This window comes from Poromitra crassiceps (genome assembly GCF_964638095.1).
Source record: "Poromitra crassiceps genome assembly, contig: HAP1_SCAFFOLD_1837, whole genome shotgun sequence".
Taxonomy (NCBI): domain Eukaryota; kingdom Metazoa; phylum Chordata; class Actinopteri; order Beryciformes; family Melamphaidae; genus Poromitra; species Poromitra crassiceps.
This window is the reverse complement of record NW_028150579.1, coordinates 1-21,829: the sequence shown is the minus strand read 5'-3', so window position 1 is coordinate 21,829 and position 21,829 is coordinate 1. Positions and strand designations below refer to the sequence as shown.

The 21,829-nt window shown below is 43.0% G+C and overlaps 3 protein-coding genes across 3 annotated transcripts; 1 reads left to right on the top strand and 2 right to left on the bottom strand.

Annotated features, from left to right (window-relative positions):
• Window positions 1–253: 253 nt before the first annotated feature.
• LOC310772062 (tetratricopeptide repeat protein 37-like) lies at window positions 254–10,534 on the bottom strand (the record flags this gene model as incomplete). Its single annotated transcript, XM_083664528.1, has 22 exons — window positions 10,466–10,534; window positions 10,095–10,195; window positions 9,811–9,954; window positions 9,557–9,648; window positions 9,372–9,447; window positions 9,131–9,277; window positions 8,191–8,289; window positions 7,933–8,041; window positions 7,583–7,723; window positions 5,678–5,776; window positions 4,698–4,822; window positions 3,528–3,614; window positions 3,100–3,203; window positions 2,825–2,951; window positions 2,318–2,497; window positions 2,065–2,189; window positions 1,624–1,874; window positions 1,373–1,475; window positions 1,060–1,242; window positions 667–817; window positions 440–518; window positions 254–315 (listed from the first exon to the last, which is right to left on the bottom strand). Coding segments are annotated over exons 2-22 (2,574 nt in total), but the record flags the coding sequence as incomplete, so codon positions are not given.
• Window positions 10,535–12,002: 1,468 nt separating this feature from the next.
• On the bottom strand, window positions 12,003–15,735 carry LOC310772060 (arylsulfatase K-like). Its single transcript, XM_083664526.1, has 8 exons — window positions 15,611–15,735; window positions 15,263–15,392; window positions 14,686–14,845; window positions 14,114–14,396; window positions 13,745–13,916; window positions 13,245–13,469; window positions 12,770–12,985; window positions 12,003–12,406 (listed from the first exon to the last, which is right to left on the bottom strand). The coding sequence occupies exons 1-8, from the start codon at window positions 15,713–15,715 to the stop codon at window positions 12,132–12,134; spliced, it is 1,566 nt and encodes a 521-aa protein (XP_083520652.1). The 5' UTR covers window positions 15,716–15,735; the 3' UTR covers window positions 12,003–12,131.
• A 2,452-nt stretch (window positions 15,736–18,187) lies between these two features.
• On the top strand, window positions 18,188–21,694 carry LOC310772061 (arrestin domain-containing protein 3; the record flags this gene model as incomplete). Its single annotated transcript, XM_083664527.1, has 4 exons — window positions 18,188–18,689; window positions 20,728–20,809; window positions 21,047–21,194; window positions 21,592–21,694. Coding segments are annotated over exons 1-4 (613 nt in total), but the record flags the coding sequence as incomplete, so codon positions are not given.
• Between the last annotated feature and the right edge of the window lie 135 nt (window positions 21,695–21,829).

Here is a 21,829-nt window from a genome sequence, read left to right as displayed (position 1 = left end):
GGAAATCAAGATAAGAAGTATTACTATTATACCATGAAAAGGGAAGCCAACTTTGATAAATTTAATACAAAAATTATGAAAGAACACCAACTACCAATCACCTCTATACTTTGCTTCTTCAAGTACAAGGCACCAAGGCTGGTCCAGGCAACAACATTCTATTGTGGATTAGTAAAAAAATAAATTAAATTATGAACATTTTATCTGGAAATGCAATTCCCCACCTGTATACAAACAAATGTGCAATACTTACATTTGCCTCAACTTGTATGGACTTGATGAAGCAATGTTGAGCCAGGGCAAAGTTCTCAAGACCTGTGTCAGAGGAAAGAATGTCAGGAAGTAATAAATGTCATTAGTTCTTCTGACCTAGGTCAACAATAAAAAGAGAGGTCACACAAATTATTTACCAGAGTGAGTTAGTCTTCTATATTATTACCTTTGCTCATGGCAATCACTCCCAGGGCATTCCAGTAGCTATGGTTCCCACTGTCCATCATGATAGCCTTTTTCACACACTGAGAAGAGAGAAGAAGACTGGTTAAAAATACTGTTTTGCAAGCAAACTATGTAAAGTAAAACAATCAAAGACTTGGGAGTCTTGGAAATTCAATTATTGCGGACGCCTTCATTTATTAAATGGTTGCACAGGACAGAGAGTATTACCTGCTGGGCCTTCTCCAGAAGCAAGGCTGAGGTGTTCTGGTCTCTCACATCTGTAGGGCAGGGTAGGCTGGCCTGGCGGTGATAGTTGACTCCCAGGTCAAACCAAAGGCTGGGGGCCTCAGGCATCAGCTTCAAAGCATGACCATAGCACCTACAGACCACACACATACTCATTCAGTGTATATTCTATCCAAGGCCAACCCTAAGACCACTATGTCACTAAAACTACTCAACTGTCATCTGTACCTTTCTTTTTCCTGACTTTTTTTTTAACAGAAAGTAAAAAAATAAATAAAGATGTAGGATTAGCAGAGTAGCAATGGTTGAGGCAGGTCTGAAAACCTTGCAGTCAAGGCATGTGTGATACAGTGATTCCAAGCCTGTTGGTGGTACCTCTCGCCGACTTTGAGTGTCTGGGCCTGGTTGAGAATGTGGCTCTCGGTGGCCGGGTCTAACCCAGCCAACGGGCCTGGCATTAGAACACGGACTCTGTTTGGAGACACGGTGCTGACTGTGGTGCAGGCATCTCCCAGCAGCTTCCACAAACAGGACAGGTATGGACGCAGCTCCACTGCTCTGGGGACAGAAGGAGAGGTGAATGGATAGATGAATTAAAACGAGAAGCCATCAGTCTGATGCTGGGATAAAATGGGCCACAGATGAAGCCTTGTTTCACATGATATTAAAACACATTTCTAGTCATTACCTGAAGAGGTTTTTTATAGCCTGCTGGATGAGGTCTATAGCCCCTCCATCTCTATAATCTTCCATTAAGCCTTTTGCCAGTGAGAGCAGACACTCCCCAAGACCTAAACAACAGAGCACGGAAAATTAAACAACCAGTAGCAGATCAAGAAAGCAACGACCCACTTGAGAAATGCAATAAAACTTATAATTCCAAATTAAGTACAAGACGAGAGAATATCAAAAAGACAGTTAATTATGAAACGTGCCGACCTTTGAGAGCAGGGACGTAGTCCTCCCGTGTGGTGATCTGCAGGTACTCTGCCGCAGCCTCTTTGAACTTGCCCAGAACCTGTTTGATTGCTGCTGTCTGGTAGACGCTGTAGATGGAGGAGGGCTGAAGCTCGTGGGCCTTGCCGAATGCCTTCAGAGCTGCCGTGAAGCTCCGTCGGTTCAGGTAGGCCTCGCCCAAACACTCCCAGCACACCCAGTCCTCAGGGTCAGCTCTCAATGCTGCCTGCATACTAAAATGAGGAAGGAAGGAAGAAAGAAAGAAAGAAAGAAAGAAAGAAAGAAAGAAAGAAAGAAAGAAAGAAAGAAAGAAAGAAAGAAAGAAAGAAATTGCACGAGGGATTAACAAAAAAAGAGCAAAAACGTGGCATGGAATGACAAAGCCCAATGTAATATAATCAGAAACAATCGTGAGATTCTTACTCAGCAATAGCCTGTGGATGCTGTCCAACCTTCAGGTGGTAAAGGCCTCGTCTCATCCAGGCCCACTTGGCCGAGCCTGGAGTGGCTTTCTCGATCACCGACTGAAGTACTGCCAGGGCAGTGTCCTGTGGCACGCAGAGGAGAAGAAGGGCCAGGTCAAAGGGGAAGGGAGAAGATGAAGAAGGGCAAACAGAAACATCTGTAACAAGAATGCCAAAAAACACACATGGCAGCTCTGAACCAAGCCGCTCACCATGTCCTCCTGCTCCATACTGAGATCCACAGAGGCAGCTCCAGACTCAACATCGCTGCTGTCCAACTCAAAGGCCTTCTTATAGCAGCCACGCGCCCGGCCACGCTCCTTTGCCACCTCCCGGTAATAATGTCCAAGGTAGCGGAACACGCAGCCGAGGTTTGGATCTAGTTTTGCAGCCTGAAACATACAAATGGAGAGTTTGGCTCACAAATAAGATATCCACCGTTCAGACATATTTAGCAAAATGACTGCTAGCAACAAAAAGATAACATATTGTGGCACTTTTTACAGATTAGCAGGTAAGTTAAATCCGTTTAACGATAATACAGAGTGGACCATCTATATTTTAGATACTAAATGTTGAACTTCAGCTAATTATTTTATTTCTAAAATGTATACTGTATAGTGCTCTGCAACACAACTCTTCTATCACGATAGTACTAGTAAGAGATGATCCATACTTATTACAAATCTAAAACTTTTTTCCCTAACATCTGTGCTAACCTTGAGCAGGTGTGTATGGGCTTTGCTGCGGTCTCGACGGGTCTCTTCTCCCATGTCCCAGTAGAGCTGGCCCAGGAGGAAGTAGTACTCCCCACAGTCTGGGCTCTGGCCTGCCGCCTCCAGGAAACTACACCATATGGAAAAGCAAGAGAGAGAAGGTTTGGAGGGGCAGCCATTTCTACCATGCAAAGCTACGACAAGGTAGGCCAACACACTTCGATGGAAGGACACAGGCACGCTTTGCATGACCCTAGAGAGAGAAACTGTTATTTTACCTCTGCTCTGCCAGGTGGTGCTGGCCCTGGGCTAACTGTGCCCATCCTCTCAGTGCCAACCCCTGGGCCAGGTTAGGGTTAGAGGCCAGCAGCTCAGAAGACACCTATGGAACATGCAGTTATTTTCTCTCCATCAATCTTTTTTGTGTCTAAGAAATATAACTATTTCCTCTTTTGAAGTATATGAAGATAAAGGTTAGATATTTATATGAAACTGTAAGCATTGTCTGTTGTTCGTCGGTCAATGTGCCAAAAGTATATATTCAGCTGTAATTATCTATCCCTACTGTCTGCATTGCAACATTGCATTTCTTGATCAGGGAGCTCATATAATATTATAAATTGTATTATTATTAATATGATTAGTACCATTGTCATAACTCTGACGTTTACATTAGGCAGCATTCAGTAGGTAAGAGATACCTCACCTGAAGTCCTTGGTCAACCTGTCCTTTATTCAGATACGCTCTTCCTTTAAAGGCTACCAGAACTGGGTCTTTTTCACCATCTGGGATCTAAAGAAAACATGGGGGGAAAAAATTCAGAAAGAGGAAGACAGACTGGCTAGGGGGAAAAAAGCATAAAGTGCATTTCCTTTGGTATTAAAGATTTAATTTTGAAGTGGCACAACAATTTTCTTGTGGCAAAAAAGCAGATGCCAAAGCAGTATTATAATTTTTGGGATCATTAGTACCTCTTTACTTTCCTTGCCCTGTGACAAGGCTGTAAATACAGTTTTGTAGTGATGCATTAATTTGTTCAGAGGTTACCGGTGGTATAGACCAGAACTGCGTCGCGTCTTCAAGCGCCCAGCTCCAAGGCCGCGCCCCTTTTTAGGGGAAACCCACCATAGTAAATGACGGTACAAGAAGCCGAAACCACTTCAAACAAACTATTTAAAACGGTTTAATTTGATAGAGATATGCCGAAGAGTTGCTGTGTTGTTATAGTTTCACTAACAATAAAAAAAAAAAAAAAAAAAAAAGGTCTGCGATAGGGTAGGCGCATAGGCGTGACGCCGTCAATGTGGACGATGCATGTAACCTGGTGGAAACTGGATACAGTGTTCATATAAGGCAAGTACCTCGTGTCGATGTATCTTGCGCATTCTATGGCCGGCCGAGTTGAAATATATTGTCATGTCATGGTGTCTTTGGGTCATTTATAAAGGAAATGAATTCTGTTATTTTTCTATAGATGTTTTGGGTACTGCTATTTTACATTGAAGTCAACGCGAGTGGCTTGTGTTATCCCCCAAAAAGGGGCGCGGCCTTCAAGTTTTGCAAATTACCCGGATGTGCTGTTCTGGTCTATGCACCATTTAGTGATATGCCACACCCACCACCAAACCCCCTTTTGGCCAAACAACATGAGAAATGTAGCCCATGGCCCAACCTTCATACCAAGTTTTGTGCAAACTAGTTAATATCCTTATATCCTGCTAACAGACAGACGGTGGGATTAACAGAGATGGGGCAAATCATTACCTCATTGGTGGAGGTAACCAAACATAACAGCAACGAGTAGGTGGATAAGTGTGTGTGTGTGTGTGTGTGTGTGTGTGTGTGTGTGTGTGTGTGTGTGTGTGTGTGTGCTACCTGTGACAGTGTCTCCAAGGCCTGGTCTGCAGCCTTCTCCTCCCCACTCCTGACCAGGGCCTCCAGCCTCAGTCTCAGCAGCCTCAGTCGCAGCTCCTCGTCTCCAGACACACACACTGTCAGACCTGTTACACAAAACCAGACACATACAGTGTCAGACCTGTTACAAAAAAACATTCACACACACAGTGTCAGACCTGATACACAAAACCAAACACAATGTCAGACCTGATACAAAACCAGACACACAGTGTCAGACCTGATACACAAAACCAGACACACAGTGTCAGACCTGATACACAAAACCAAACACAATGTCAGACCTGATACAAAACCAGACACACAGTGTCAGACCTGATACACAAAACCAGACACACAGTGTCAGACCTGATACACAAAACCAAACACAATGTCAGACCGGATACAAAACCAGACACACAGTGTCAGACCTGATACACAAAACCAGACACACAGTGTCAGACCTGATACACAAAACCAGACACACAGTGTCAGACCAGATACACAAAACCAGACACAGTGTCAGACCTGATACAAAACCAGACACACAATGTCAGACCTGATACAAAACCAGACAGTGTCAAACCTGATACACAAAACCAGACACACACAGTGTCAGACCTGATACACAATTGGACACACACACACACACACACACACACACACACACACACACAAACCGCGCAGGGATGATGTAGTGGTTAGCGTTGTTGTCTCTAACATCATACTGTACTAGTCAAACATTTGGATACACATTCTCATTTAGTGAATGAGGTGTGTTAAAAATTTCGACTGGTACTGTATATCACACTAGTGGGTTTTTAATCAATTACACTACCCAAATAAATGAAATTCTGTTGGACCCCGGAAAAAGAGCTAACAAATTATTTCTCATCAATTGACTACATTATGTTGTCAGATCAACTGGATGACTTTGAGAATAGACAGTAGACTACCGGTACCTTGGGAGCAGGACGTAGCAGTGTCGGGGTATCTATGCATTTTGAGCTGGGCCTGTGCCAGGCTGCACCATCCTGTACTGGAGCCCATTTTCTTCAACCCTAATGAAACAGAACATTCAGTCAAATCAGAGATTTGTGCACAAACTCCACAGAGCACAAATGACAGCGATGCTCATGGTGAGATTAGCCTAAAAGCTTAAAGGAGGACTTACCCCCTAGATATGTATTAGAACAGTGATTTGAAAATACCTATGGAAAAAACCAAGAAATGACATATGCTCTTGTCTATACTGGACTCTTTGGCTGTGTTGAAGTCCAGATTTTTTTTCGGAAATCGACGCCATTACAGTTTGCCTATTGCCTCAAAAATAATTTATTTGAGAGGGGCCATATCTGTATAAATATCAACAATTAGCCAACGCTGGTGGCCTGTATGGAAAGAGCTTTGCTCAAAATGGTTGAAAGTTATATCAATTTGGTAATTCAGTGGCGAACTAGAAATTTAATTATTTTTCTGCATGTAACTCTATGGCAGTGTGTTGAACTACGTTACGAGAGCAAAGTGGCATGGGCTCGTTACAGCAGCACACCGCACAATACGACAAACCCCCCGTTCTGGGGTAACACAATGCGAGATTTCTCTACGTCATTCCCTCGTCCAAGTTGCCATATAGTCCCTTTTTCATTTTAGTTTGGGGGCTTTTCGTGATTGTTGTTAAAAGTTGTGCAAAAGTTTTTTCCTCTCAGCGCAGTGCAGGCTGCCTGCGCCTCCTCCCTCCTGCCAGACCCCGGCTGGCGAAACAGCCTGTTGCATGCATGGGGCGCTTGTAACCTCACGGAGCAACAAACAAACAGACAGAAATAGCTGGTGTGCGATTTAGAGAATACAGTCTGAGATTGGGTACAGGATTGAGGGAATCCCGCATCTGTTTGCGAAGGTGCGACTGGACAGGACGCTTTTCACAGACGGGCACAGTAGTCGGAGCGAGGCGAGTGTCTCTCAGGGCTACTCAGGGCAGAGCTGCAGATCTCTCCTTCTCCTCCGCGCATTCAGTCTGTCCAAAATCATTACCGATATAATCTCAGTAGGAGGGATGCAGGGAAATGATAGTAGCCGATGTGTTTAGAGAAGCTTTGTCACGTTGTCACGTCGTAGTATAGCGTTATATTTTACATGTGCGCTAAACTGCGACCATATTTGTTTGCGGAAATATCAGACTGCTCTCTCTACTCTCAGAGCACAGAGAGCTCTGCTCTGCTGCGCGCGCCCGCGGAGCTTGGAGCTAGTGCATGAGGTTTACAGTAGGACTCTCTCCCGCCTGGCTGGGCTGGAGACAGCTGCTTCCAACTCGGACTGATAATATATACATCATCATTCGAGCTTATTCAGGTAAGATATTAATAAAGTAGTGACACATTCAGCGGGAAACTAACTATAATTAAGACATGTGCCAACTTTGACGACGTTTGGTTCAGTATTTTAAGAGCAAACTTCAATAGGAATAGGCTTGGAGTTCTGAGGAGCCGAAAGGGTACAGGGGGGGTAGGGGAGTAATTATCTTGAAATCCCATAGTCTTTGGGAACACTGTGACGTCAAAGTGTTCCTAATCTCCCATTCATTTGAGAAAAAAAAAAAAAAAAGCAGTCTTTGACCCTAAGAGGGCGCTTATGCCAGGTATGCTGCTGAAAAATGATACAAATGGTAAAATGGCAACAGTTTGGTGTCAAATGTGGAAATTGTGACCAGAATTCTTCACACATCACCCCCAAAGTCATATATATTGGTTAAAAGCTGAAAAAAAGTGTTTTGGAGGTAAGTCCTCCTTTAAGCAGCATGTGTTGAGTAAGAGGGTGTTCAGGTACCCTAAGAACAGGATGCATTCTTTGCTGAAGTGCAAACTAACCTTGTGTCAGGTCCTTAATGGCAACTTCATATTTGCCCTCCTGTAGAGCTTTGGTGCCCAGACCCAAATGACCTAACCCATTGTTGGGGGCCAATTCCAGAAGACGAGAGAAACAGCTGCCTGCATCCTCACTCTGGACACCTTCAAATGAAAGCAAAGCGTGTATTTAACATGTATCTGCTGACTGACTTTTTGATACATGTATTAACATGTATCTACTGACTGACTTTTTGAATGCAAATGAAAATTTGTACTCATTTACAATGTCACTTTGGGCAGTTACTTGAATCTGTATGAGTAAGTTGATCACTATAACTTTGTCTTTAAGGAGTGAGATGCGAGTGTATTACCCGTTTTGAGATAGTGAGAACAAAGGACTTCAAGAGGATAACTGTGGCTGGGGTAGAGGGACAGCATGGACTCACATGCCTGTTTCATTTTGGCTTCTTCATGTGGAAGCTACAGAGAGGACACATTCATGACCAGCAGCTGAATTAGGACAATGAGCTGGCTTAATTTCAATCCTATCAGTGGATCTGCACACACTGACAATGTCCTTGTATTTCTGCGATGGTGAAACACAAACATCTGATAGAGAGCTTACTTACTTTAGAAAGACATGTGACATAATCGGCTGAGATCTTCCTGTGTTCCTCTCCTGGCACAGGGTGGGTGAGAACCATGGCCTTCTCAAATGCTGTGATTAACTAGCATAGCCAAAGACAACAAGCAAATAGTAAACATGTTGTCCCCACCATTGATGTAGATCCACCCTTGGTGAGTTGGGTCAGTCAACACAGGGCAGTGTTAGCCTGGGTAAACCCAGCCTTCAACGTGACATCACAGGCTATGCCTGTAGCGTAAGTTTCTTCTTCGTGACTGATAGCACATAGAGGTCACGTGGAGGCTGGGTTTACCCAGGCTAGGGCTGTGTAGTATTTTAGTCTAGTTTAAGTCCAGCTTTCTATGTCTCTCACAGCCACTATTGGGTGTATAAGTGTCTATCAAGCCCCAAGTTCCGGTAAAGAAAATTGAGGCCAATGCGGAAGTAGTCTCTTCCCAGACTCAAATATTACGTTGAATCACTGCACTCCGCATAAAAAAAGAGGGGTTTTGGTCTCTATAGCTATTTTCACCTTCCATGACAACTGTACGGGGGTGAATTTATATGTAATGTAGAGTAAAATAGAAGATAAAAAAGACTATGTTTTGGGTGTGATTGACAGGTCACCAATCACGGGCCAATAGCAGGCGGAGCAGCGGCTCTGTGGGAAACCCCTGATCTCACACGAGCTGAGTGAGAACGAAGACGGCCAACATGTCAAACTACAGGCTTCAAAACGGGGGTCCACGAACCAATGGGCGTCGTCACATTCACTATTCACATTTTTGACAGTCAATGGTAAATTGCTAAAGATAACAATAGACCAGCTTTATTTTCTCTACATAGGGATTTAGGCTATTGACAAACTTAATGCAATTACATAATACGTACTATATCATCCCATGCTGCTGAGTTTCATTGTACGTATATTAGGGACATCTTACATGCTGTTGAGTTTCATTGTCCTGCTCCTCCATATCCATGCAGTCTGACAGGAGACAGGTCATCTGTTGCCATAGCTGCAGCAGCTCGGTCTTCTCCACAGCCTCCTCCTCCTTCAGTTGGATGAGCTGAATCCAAACCTTTGCCAACTACACACACACACACACACACGCGCATTCATAAGTGACACTTAAGTACCCAACGTTGCACTCTTAAGTCTTAAAGACCTCAGAAGTTACATACCTTTAAATATTCCTTGTCCGATTGATAGATATCTGACAGTTTTCTGATCACCTCATAACATTTGGTTTTGTCAGAACTGTGGATGGAGAACAGAAGGAGAATCAACAAAATCAGAAATCAAATATGTGCTATTCGATTTTAAGAAAGATGGCTGATTCTGAAGAAGAGGTTCTTCAATAGCATACCTTGCATATAGCTCAACAAGCTTCTGATATACGTCAGGCAGCTCCGTTTTGAAATCCCACTGGTCAGTCTTCTCATAAAGATTAGCTAAGCCCTGAAACACATTATGTGGCTTTTGGTGAGTTCAGGCTTTTAGAGTATTTAATTTATACAAGGGCCTGAGCTGTAATATCCAATAACCTCAGTAAAAATGATCAGTTGATGGTGTGTTCTCAGTTTGAGGGAGCACTGACCAGAGGTAAGCTGTCTGTCTTACCTGCCATGCCAGCAGCTGCTCAGGCTCCAGCTCCAGGGCCTTTCTGTATGCGGTCTGCGCCTGGTCTGGCTGCTCCAGTTCACTGGCTGCCAAGCCGATGAAGACCCATGCATTATAGTTGTTCTTCTCAATCTTCAAAACAGCCTAAAGCCAGGTTGAAGAGAGGGAAGTCAGTGGTTCAATATTTATATTCAAGAACTACATTTGCGCCTCAATTGTCCCCTTTGCCTTGGTTCATCCCTGCATGGTGGGATGCCTTACCTTGCGTGTGTGTGTGTGTTTACCTTGCAGTGCTTCAGAGCCTCTTTGAACTCCTTGTTTTTGATGGCTTCTCTAGCACTTTTCAGTGCAGCTTTCACTTCTTTACTCGACATCCCGTGAGTATCTGTGAGAAATATTGATACGCATCAGAACATCCTCATATCAAGTGTGTCTGAAATAATATTATTGCACAAGAACGATAGCAGTGATTTGCCTGGAAAACGATTTGACAGCTGACTTGACAGCAAACTCAAGTAGCGTTCAACTCGTTAGCTGTTCAAAGCCAGTATATAACGTTAACGTGGCCTGGGTTTCAAATGACAACTCGTTTTTCAAAACTTTATAAATATAACAAGCGATTTATTGATTCGGTAAACTAAAGTTGGTTAATTACCCTGCGACTCGGCAAATATCCAACCATTCAGTTAACATGCGTTTGTTGTTGGCAATGGCTTGTTTTCTTTTTTCCTTGTTGAATGACACGGAAGTAAAAGCCGTCTATATTTTCAAAATAAAAGCACGTTTCAGTTTGGTCCATTTGAGCCAGTGTTGCCAGGTGGGAAATGTTGAGTTATCGTACCTGAGGGTCAAAATGATCGTTTTTGGAGGGAAATTATCGTACGCGAGCAGTGGCCGTCTTCCACCTCTTCTTCTTCTGTCAATGGCTTTCTGGCCGTGCTTCACCACTTATATAGCCTCAGCCAGGAATGATTTATGACATCACTGATTACATCACAATTGATTTATGACATCACTGATGACATCACAATTGCTCAAATGGAATCACTGATGACATCACAATTGCTCGAGTGACATCACTGATGACATCACAATTGCTAAAGTGCCATCACTGATGACATCACAATTGCTAAAGTGACATCACTGATGAAGGGGACCTCTTTTTCACAGCCTAATGTTGGCAGGTGTGTGCGTGTGTGTGTGTGTGTCCGTGTGTGTCCGTTTTGAACCAGCTAGTATAGCCTTATATTGGCATTTAGCCTTTCTGCTGCTATTGCATGATTACATCAGCTAATTTTATTTTAGGGGGGGGGGGGGTTTGTATATGCAGTGGAAGTGGTCCCTGGGAAATTTGGTTTGGTATGTAGTGGTACTTGGACGGAAAAGTTTGGGAACCCCTGTCCTAGGGGAATGCATGATTGATTGACTGCAAAGACGTTGTGAGAAGACGTGTATAAACAAACATAGGATCCATATTAGTATATTGATTACAACTGTCACAAAATGATCAAATTATCGTACTTTCTGGGAATTTTGGCATTATCGATCGTACATCGTACAGAAGGCGGAATTATCGTACAAATACGATAATTATCGTACACCTGGCAACGCTGATTTGAGCACTCAATGATGCATTTGAGGTCCCATGCTTCTTTTTTTAACATTATTATTGGGGGAGAGCAGAAGAGCAGTACAAAAAGACAGAAACAATGTCCAGAATTTTCTTTATAAACCCCATATCCCTTCATTAATACAACAGCTACATTTGAGGCATAGAAAATAAACATTCTCAACAACACCAGCAACGCCAACAATGACAATAACAATATAAAAAGGAAAAAAGTAATCACTAAACAAAATACTTCCAATGACAGACATGCATGTTCAAAATAATACAATAAAATGAAGGGGTCCTGCCCATGATCATACCTTGTCTTCACAAGTTAACCTTGTTGCATCATTATCTTTGAGAACAAAACCGACAGCATCGTAAAATATCACTTACGGCTTAGGGTTCCCTTAGCTGTACAGCAGGGAGATGCTTAGGTCCAGTCTAATTCCAGTCTCTCACACTCACTCAGTCAGTGAGTGAGTACTCTCTCTCTCTCTCTCACACACACACTCACACACACACACACACACACACACACACACACACACACACACACACACACACACACACACACACACACACACACACACACACACAACATACTCATTGAGAGTACAGATGTGAGATAAAAGTCCAAGTGTGAGTCATGGACGTTTAAAAGCAAGCTGATCAAATTACATTGTCCAACATTATAACAGCAGTATAAATATCACAATGATCCGTTGAGCCACTCATCGACAGCTCTCTCATTGGCTGATACATCTTTCTGCCAGTCCACATGCCACCTAAGGTTAGCAATGACCTGGCTGTAATTGCTCCCCAGACCCTGGCGCCAGGCACTAAATTGCTGTTTGTTGTAGAGATGGACGGTCTTCGAGACGTGTGGATAGTCTACAATGCTACGCAGTAGCTTGTCCAGATGCGCCCAGACATCTGGGAGTTTGCGCACCACATTGTGAAGTTCTTCCTTGTCCAGTGTTAAGTCTGCAAATGAGAGAGAAAGTAGAGAAAGGTCAAGGTTTTATTAATGCATTTCACACTACATTGTGTTTGGGGCTTCTCTGTTCATGCATTTAATAAAAAAATGAGATGTCCACCATTTGAAGAAACTAAGTAAGCTTGATAAAAGTGACTCCTCTTAGAGAATGATAGCCTAACAGCGAACAATTTAGTAGATTGTGGAAGTTTAAGTTTTAACGCCAAAATGGCAACTTTTACAGATTGGAACTGCTATATTTGAGAGTTTAAGAAAGATGAATAGTTTTTTTTTTATGTGTATAGTTGGTTCTTATCACATTCTAGTTTGAGCCTTTCTAGTTTATAAGTGTCTAAAGTCACTGAACTCACCAAAAAGCTGTGGAGGGATACTCAAGCCATCCGCATAGGCGATGTACTTCCACCGGGCCGTTCTCAGCATGTATGTCGAGGCATTGGCGTTACAGCCGTGATATTCACTCAGAGCCCAGTCTGGATGCAGCTTCCGGGGACAAACACTGGCCTTGGACACAAGGGGAAGGAGCGAGTGGCCGCTGAGATCACCTGCTGCCGAGATGCCTGCCATCTCTGCAAAGTTACATTACATTAGATTACGTCATTTGGCAGACGCTTTTATCCAAAGCGACTTACAATAACACATTTTTGTCAGCAATAGAGCAATCAACTATGCAACACAGTCTATGACAACTACAACATCAGTTACAAGTTAACATCAGAGAGAAAAACATACTTCAATGGAAATGTCCCAACAAACACTTTAATCCCAATTTAAATCATATTTCCCCCCTGTTTTATCCACAAGTGCCTTGTTTTTGTCCTTCCTTACCCAGTACAGTGGGATAGAGATCAACCAGGGACACAGGCTGGTTGACCTGCAGGCCAGACATCAGCCCAGGGCCCATGATGAGCAGGGGGACATGAGAACTGCCCTCAAACATGGACATCTTGTAGAACTGTCTGTGCTCCATGGCCAGGTCTCCATGGTCAGCCGTGAAGATCACAACAGTGTTGTTGAGCAGACCGGTCTCTCTCAGAGCTGAGATGACCTGGCCTAGAAAGAAAACAAAAGAGAGACGGAGAGAGAGAAATGCAGTGATGAAGAGGAATTTGGGTGGGGAGAGATAGGGTGGAGAAGCTCCTATATGGATTTTGATGTAGCTTTTTACATTTGACATTTTGTATGTGCACAGAGTTACTGGATTTCTTCAATCATAAATGATCAAATTGACATTATTTAATAGCAGCAGGATAAAGCAGTGATGACAATAATGGAATTCAGTGCTGACCAAAATCCGGTGCCATCTCATGTAGCCATTGTCAACTAACCCAGCATGGCATCTGCTTCAGCACACATGGCATAGTAGAAGGCCCTTATGCTTTTGACCTCATCCTCAGTGAAGTTCCCACTGCAGTTCTTGGTGAAGGTGGAGTAGTAGTCAACAGGGTGCATGGCAGACGTGGGCAGCCATTTAGGAACCGAGATCAGATCTGAATTTACCTGTGTATGTAAAATAAAATAAGTGATTGGGATTTTAAATTGATATGCCCAAAGAAACACAATGTAAGACTTATGGGGATAGAGAGAGAGAGAGAGAGAGAGAGAGAGAGAGAGAGAGAGAGAGAGAGAGAGAGAGAGAGAGAGAGAGAGAGAGAGAGAGACAAACAAACAAACAAACAAACAAACAAAGAGCATGCCTTCTTGAGCCAGTATGGGGAGGTGCGGAAAGTGGATCCTCCTGCAGTGGGCCCCAGGGAGTCAGTTCTATAGGTATGAGGCAAGTTGAGGCCCAGGTAGAGTGCGAAGGGCTGGTGCAGAGGTGCAGCTACGTGGTGGATCCACTGGGTGGCCTTGTCTGTGGTTTCCCAGTCTTTCTCCATGATCCTTACTTTAGACACGTTCCCAACCAGCTGTGTCACAGGCCGGCCCTCTTGGCGCAGGAGGAACTGAACATCTCGTGTCCAGGCCTCCACTCGATTACTGCAAGTGTTGCAGACACCACCAACATGAATGCCCACTACATACATGCAAACCTTTCAATCAAAATGGGAATTGGAAAGAGCCACATGAGGGCAGGCATCCAAAAGTAGTAGAAGATGTGAATATGACACATTGTTCTGGAAATTAGGTGCACCATAATACAGTTATATTATTGCAAATTAGCAATGAAATGAAGTGCTAAAAAAAGGTAGGGTTTTCTTGTAAGAGACCACTTTTGAGCATGCAGGCTCTTGTCTCTTGTCCAGATCCCTGACATGTCTGCCTTTACCTGACAGAGTGACTCGCTGAGGTGTAGTCCAGCTTGCCCAGCCTGTGGGTATGATACCCATTCTCCTCTAGCAAGTCCATCCATGTTGTGGCATTAGCATCCAGGCACTTGTAGTTGTTCCACGACTGAGTCAGGTGAACAAACTGGCCGCTCCACATTGCTAAGAACAAAGATTTTAAACAGAATAAGTCCATTATTTGTAAAATGGCCACAGAGGAGTGAAGTGCAGGATAGCATACATGTGCGCTGCTGATACTATATATTAAAGCAAGTAATAAAAAAAATAGAACACAAACGTCAGATCATTCTTCAGATCAACACATTTATGGGGGAAACACGAGTCACAACCCTAACCCTAATAATAAAAAATACAAACAAATGCTAATTTAGACCCAGGTGAGGGTGGCACCTATACATTTAATTTAGAGGGGAAACCCCTGTCTGTTAGTGGGCAGCTTAGTCTCAGATGTGTTGGCTCCCGAAATTGATAAATGCTCCATGTCTCTGGAGCATTGGAAGATTGTGGAAAAGTGAGACTGGCTTGAGAGACTATGGGCAGCGTGGTACAGTCTCTTACCTGCTCTTGAGGGGCAGCAGATGGGTGAGTTGGTGTAGGCGTTGAGGAAGGTGGCACCTAGTTCTCGGAGGTAGTTTATGTATGGTAGCTGCACAACTCTACTGCCAGGGTCAAAGGTCAATCGCCCATCCTCCACAAAAGAGAAAAGTGATATTAAAAGCTAAACTTTAAGCCATTGGCTAGTCAAGCAAAGACAAAATGTCAACAATAAGTATTTGATATCGACATATATACTGCTCCTGCCGCCTAGTACAGTAAATAGTATTTTATAGTAGCAACTTCTTATTTATAGGATTAAAGCTATGTTGTAACTTCTGTTCAAACTTCTGTAAGTGGTAGCCTACTTACAAATGCATCAGACATCACCATGACAATGTTGGGTCTGGTACGATTTTGGCAAATGCTTTCACCAAAGATTTGAAACAGTAGAATCAAAGCAAACATTAAATACATGACAACGATTCACAATAAATATGGTGATTTGTTGTTGTTCTTCTCTCGGGTTGTTGTTGTTGTAAAAGAAGCTAGAGATTTGTTGTTGACATTCACCAGCCTGTTACTTCTCTGTTACTTGGAGTGAGACGGATCTGATATAAACTTCCGGGTTCCACTTTCAAAATAAGAGTTTGTATATTTCAGTAAGTGACTATTTCCACAGGCAAAAAGTCAAGACTGCAAATTAACATAATCCTACCTCAAAAACAAGAGGATACTTTATTTTCCAGCAAAATAAGAAATTTAACTGGGCTAATTAGTTTATGTTTATGAAAATGATTTAAATTTAAATTTTAAGTTTACTTTCTCTTGATGTAATGACTCAGTGTAGACTGTAGATGGCAGCACTAACCTTGTTTAAAACCATCCTTTATGCATCTGGCCAAAACATGTGAGAAACTAAACTATTTTAGGCCAGTGCTTCTCAAACTTTTTCACATCAAGGACCCCTACTGACATAAATTAGACCATGGGCCACCATTTGATAAGATTTTGTCACAGGGTCCCCCATCCTGGCCCCTGTCTGGCAGGAGCTGGTGTTGCATGGGGTCATTAGGCTGATCGGTGAGGAGGGATCAGCCTATAATTACCCCAAAATCAGGCTCCTGCAAGACAGGGCTGGATGAGTGAGGGCCATCACACTTTTAGATGTTTTATTACCAAATGTGTGAAGATTTGATTAGGCCTTTGTATTCCTTGCGGAACATACCGGTAGGTAGGCCATTGATGAACAGTTGCCACCCTTGTCTGTCTTATGCCATCTTCTCCAGCTGTTGCCACATCAGTCCATTCTTCTCTCTCTGTGCTCTAAGCTCTGTGCTCCTTCTTCAGGTATTTCTGGGTCTCCCTCTCCCCCATTTGCCTTGTGGGTTCCATATCAGTGCTTGCTTGGTTATTTCTGTTTTGCTGCACTTTTGTATGAAACCCATGAACAAATAGTCATACATTATTTTGTTGTGCTAAGTTATGGCTGGATTTTTTTTGCTGGGGACGACCCCCCCACACACACACACACACACACACTACCACAGGGCTAGCCTTGACATACAGTATGAGTTTACCCAACAAAGAATCATGGAGTATATCATCAATATCATAATCTAATAAACTAAGCTCAGCGGCTAAAATAAACAGTCTTTCAAACATGCCTAGGAAGTAAAAGTGAATGTGTTCTTCTTTTAACATAATTAGCTAAAGTTATCCAGTGGCGTTGATGTTGGCCTGTTGGAAGATCTTGCAACATAGGCCTAGAAATAAGGCCTTGCTCCACACAAACTCCCAAATCACATTAGCCTATTGCACAACCTTTTCTTATGGGCCAACTGCTGTTTAAAAACATATAAAAGGAGTCACATTTTATTGTATGTATGTATGTATGTATGTATGTATGTATGTATGTATGTATGTATGTATGTATGTATGTATGTATGTATGTATGTATGTATGTATATGTATATGTATATATATACAGTATATATATATATATAATAGCTTATTATCAATAATTGTCAGGTGAATGCTAGTGTGCACTGTTCAACAGGTGATGATTGGTTTTAAACCCTTTGCATCCACGAGGTGGCGTTTTGAGCCACAGAGTTGTTTTGCTGAAAACTGAGTTCAACACAATGAAGCCCCAACCCCCAGTCCCTTGTCTGTGTGGAGCATGTTGGATCATTGTAATCTTGATAGGAAGGCCATGTGTGGCAGGTTTGTATGGGAGGCTTTTCTTTAAGTCTACCCAACGTCTAATCTCTTCACATTTGTGCATAGAGTCCAGAAATTCTGCATGCATGGCCTATCCTGCATCAAGCAACAATGCAGGTCTACATGAATAGTATCTGTAGTGAGCCATTTGTGTTTGAGACCAGAATGCTAAAACCTACAGACCTAAGTCAGTTGAAAAATAATGCTTTACAGAGTAACTAAAGCCCTAAACCACTTTTTCAGCTGAAAACGGTGGTAGCCTATGGGAATTTAGTAGCCTGGGAACCTGGTGGTGTCAGGCTAAGCATTTTAGTGTTGTTGATGGATTCAGGTCTTATTTTTCTTAAACTGGGTGGGATAATTCCACCCAATGCAAATCAGCTATCTTAAAAAATTATCTTAAATCCAAATTACATTCTAAATGTTTAAAGTGGAGATAAAAACCCATCTCACCCCGTCCATTGAGCCATTTTCTTGCCTGTACAAAGGAACACATACTAGAGATAAAATGGTTAATTGGTCAATGGTTACGATGAACATTTTTTGCAGTGTATCAGCTGTTTGACCAAACTTGTCATCTGGCTCAGTGCCACACTTCCCCCTCCTTGTTCCAGAAGGCGGAAGGAGGGGGCAGTGAAGCCATGCGCATGCTCCGTAGGTTGTTTTTCAGCCAGCCCGTCGCTTAAAGTGAGCTGGCTACAGGAGTTTCCTTGTCTTTGACCGGAGACCAACGCGCAGAGAGGCGGACGATAACAGCATCCATTGCTGTTATTCAGCCTTCACACATCTCAATGAACTGCTCGCACAGAAACCACTGATCGTGCCTACTGCTTTTTGCAGGGCAGAGATACCGATCAGTGTCTGAATACTGCATTTTCTTATGAGATTATTTTTTCACATAATTTTTTATTTTAATTTCTAGCTCTCTGTAACCTACTCCTTTCCACCATGGTGCTAGGAAAGGTAAAGAGCTTCACAGTGAGCTACGACTGTCTCAATGACAGCAATGTCCCCGTCTTCTCGAGCGGGGACTCCGTCTCAGGGAGGGTTGTCATCGAAGTCACGGGAGAAATCCGCGTGAAATCTCTCAAAATCCACGCCAAAGGATTTGCAAAAGTTCGTTGGACTGAATCGAGAAATGCTGGATCCAACACTGCCTACACGCAGAACTACACAGAAGAAGTGGAATATCTAAATCACAAAGACATCTTGATTGGGCACGAGAGAGGTAAGAGACGCTGATAATTATCTCAGTAGAAGTTTTAGAGAAATTGCTTTGGCTGTGAGAAGATGCTCAGTCTTTGTGCTGGCTGATGATCAGGTTGGCTGGAAGATGCTGTGCTGTCAGCCTGTAGCTGTGAAATAAATAACAGACAAAATTAAGAATATTGGACAGCTTTTAATATTAACCTCGTATTTTTGGTGATAGTTGTTTGTGGTTTGTGACAGTGGTCGTTTGAAGCTCCATCCTCGCTTGTTTGTGTCAAGGTGGTGATTTGAATGAATGACAGCCATAGGGTACACATCTACACTTTCTGTATTTTCACGGAAAAACGCCAATTATAGTCATTTTCGAGACTGGGTGCGCTAAAGAAATAGTTTGCGATGATATCTTGGAGGTTTGTGTTAGATTTTCATCGTAGAAGGATGCGCATAGGGTGTATCTTTGTAGCTTTTCTTAAGTTTCCACCCATTGTTCAAAGCGGTTCAATCCTGTTCAGAAAACTGGACCGAAGGAGGGTGGGGCTTAGGCAAAGCACCAGTCCTTTCCCCGCGTTCATTGGCTGAGGTGCTCATGTGTAACCAATGACATCATGATCTTGCAGCGAGTGACAGAAACATCTGCAACTTTTTCTAGGGGAAAAACGCAGAAACACGAGCAGTATACGTTGAATGCATATGATTGGTATTTAGGGACACATACAGTTTCGAAATGTTCTCAATGAAAATGTATAGGACAGGAGAGGTGCAATCCTCCCCCCTCTGTTTCTATTGCATTTATTTCCACTGATTATTATGCACATTGTAGGCCTATGTGCTGTTCTGCAAGGGGGTGGGGGGACAATTTATAACGTAGGGAGCTGCAACTTTGCACTGAGAAAGGTCCCCAGGCTGCAGCAAAAGCTGCGTTGGAAAAGGCAACATTCTCCCCCTGGTGCTGTGATAACAGATGACGTTCAGTTTATCCATAATATACCAATGTTACTGTACTAGAGGTCCATCCATGTCAGTTCTAGTCCGATTCGACGAATAGGCAAATAGTCTGGTCGTAGTAGCTGAGCCAGCTGTCATTCTATCCAACTGTCAGGGGATTTTAACTTTTGAAATACTGTGAAAAGGATAATTATTAATGTGAGATATATTGTAATGCATCTCTGTTAAACCTTTGCTAATGCAGCCTACATGTAGACTAGAGGGGGGGGAAACATCTTCGATTGCAGAAAGAGCCTTGACAAATTTAATCACATCATTCTTCCCAGTCAAAAATAACTTTCGCCACAGTCCTAAAAATAAAATAAAATAAAAATATTAGCGTAAAGAAAATAATGTAAATGTTCATCCAGCCTTTGTAAGACGATGCATTGAAAGCGGTTGGATGGGATGGAGCTGGCAGTAGTGAGGTGGCGCACAGTGAATGCGTAATGAGAGGAGACCGGCTCCACACCGGTTTAGGCCGGTCTCCTCCTGCTCCAGTCTGCTGCTTGACTGACAGCTCTGCACTTGTTTACCACAGGCGGCTAGGGGGAGGGACTGCTGAGCTGGCAGAAGCAGGCTGTCGACCCAGGCTTTTCAAAATGCTGTTATGATGTTATAAAATAAAATTACATAAATTTTTCATACCCAACATTTCATGGCCAATTTCACGATGCGTAAATGCCCCCTCCCCTCGAAAAAAAAAGAACAGCCATAGCTTGTGGATTCCCTAGTGTTCTTCCTATTCCAAAATACGTCCCCTGTCTCTATGATGAATTCTTTTTTATTCCTATCTTGCTACAGCAAAATGTTGTGTGTTTTTGTTCAGTGCAAGACAGTTTTGCATGGGCTTTTGTTTTAGGATCACTCTGATATGGTGTGATCTTATAGGCTACTGGTCTGATGCATGTTTCTCAGTACACTTACTTTCTACAGACAAATAGTAAAATCCATCTATTCTCTCTTGTCTCCCCCGCCCTGTGTTTTTGATCCGACTTTCAGATGCCTTGGTAGAGTATTTTACCCAGGTATGGTATACACGTGCTTGGAATATTGTCCTCCTTGTCTTTCAGACGATGACAACTCGGAGGAAGGACTCACCACTATCCATTCAGGAAGACACGAGTATGCATTCAGCCTGGAGCTTCCACAGACGTGAGTGTCTTAAAAACAACGTTTGAGTAATGAAGCCAGAGAGCAGTGTTATTAGGCCTCTGGATCATTTATTCAGCGGTAGCCTGTCTGAGATAGCATAGGGGCATGGATATATTTGTGATGTCAATATTTGCAAACGGCAATATTAGCGATATGTGCTCCCTCTAGTGACACCGAAGTATGACCTGTTTTTGTTCCCTTTCCCCTTTCTTTCCTTGGACGTGTTCTTTCCTGCAGACCTCTGGCTACCTCTTTTGAAGGGAAGCATGGCAGTGTGCGTTATTGGGTCAAGGCAGAACTCCACAGGCCATGGCTGCTACCCATGAAAACCAAGAAGGAATTCACAGTCTTCGAGCACATTGACATCAACACTCCATTATTGCTGGTGAGCTCCCCCCGCTTTCATAAGTCTTCCTGTTGGCTCAGGCATCCACAGAGTGAGAGTCTGTAGCTCGCGGCTAATATGACTCAAGTCTAGGCAGCACTTTTCTAATTATGGGGCAACTTTGGAAAAAATTAGCCGTTGTAATCTGTGCGGTTAGTTTAATCTGCCTTTGGTGAATGACAGTTTAAAGATTAAATGCATAAATGTAATATCGCGTGACAGTTATTTTGTTTTGCACAAGAGGTCAAAATGATGTCTTTATCCTTAGTGTGTTTTCAATGGAAAAAGCAACTAGTTTATCAACCCTGCAGGGCTCTTACTGGTTTCTGACAGCAGAGCTGAAATGGCGAGGGAAACTCTCCGTGAGCTAACATGTCTTTTTTGTTTCCCCCCTCAGTCACCACAGGCAGGCACGAAAGACAAGACGCTCTGCTGTTGGTTCTGCACCTCAGGTCCTATTTCCTTAAGTGCCAAAATTGAACGGAAGGGATATACCCCAGGTGAGAATGAAGTCTATTTAATGATAAGTCATTGATTTGTAATGGAGCTGATAATAAACCTTATACCACCAGTCATCAGTTAACCAGTCAATGGAGCTATCACACTCTACACATAACGACATTGATTGCTAATTA

Excerpts from the sequence above, each read along its gene's own strand:
- LOC310772060 (XM_083664526.1), bottom strand. The coding sequence starts at position 15,715 with ATGTATTTAATGTTTGCTTTGATTCTACTGTTTCAAATCTTTGGTGAA. Across the intron at positions 14,846-15,262 it reads CTGCTGCCCCTCAAGAGCAG|CAATGTGGAGCGGCCAGTTT; the intron begins GTAAGAGACTGT and ends CTTTGTTCTTAG. Across the intron at positions 13,917-14,113 it reads CCCCATACTGGCTCAAGAAG|GTAAATTCAGATCTGATCTC; the intron begins GCATGCTCTTTG and ends TTACATACACAG.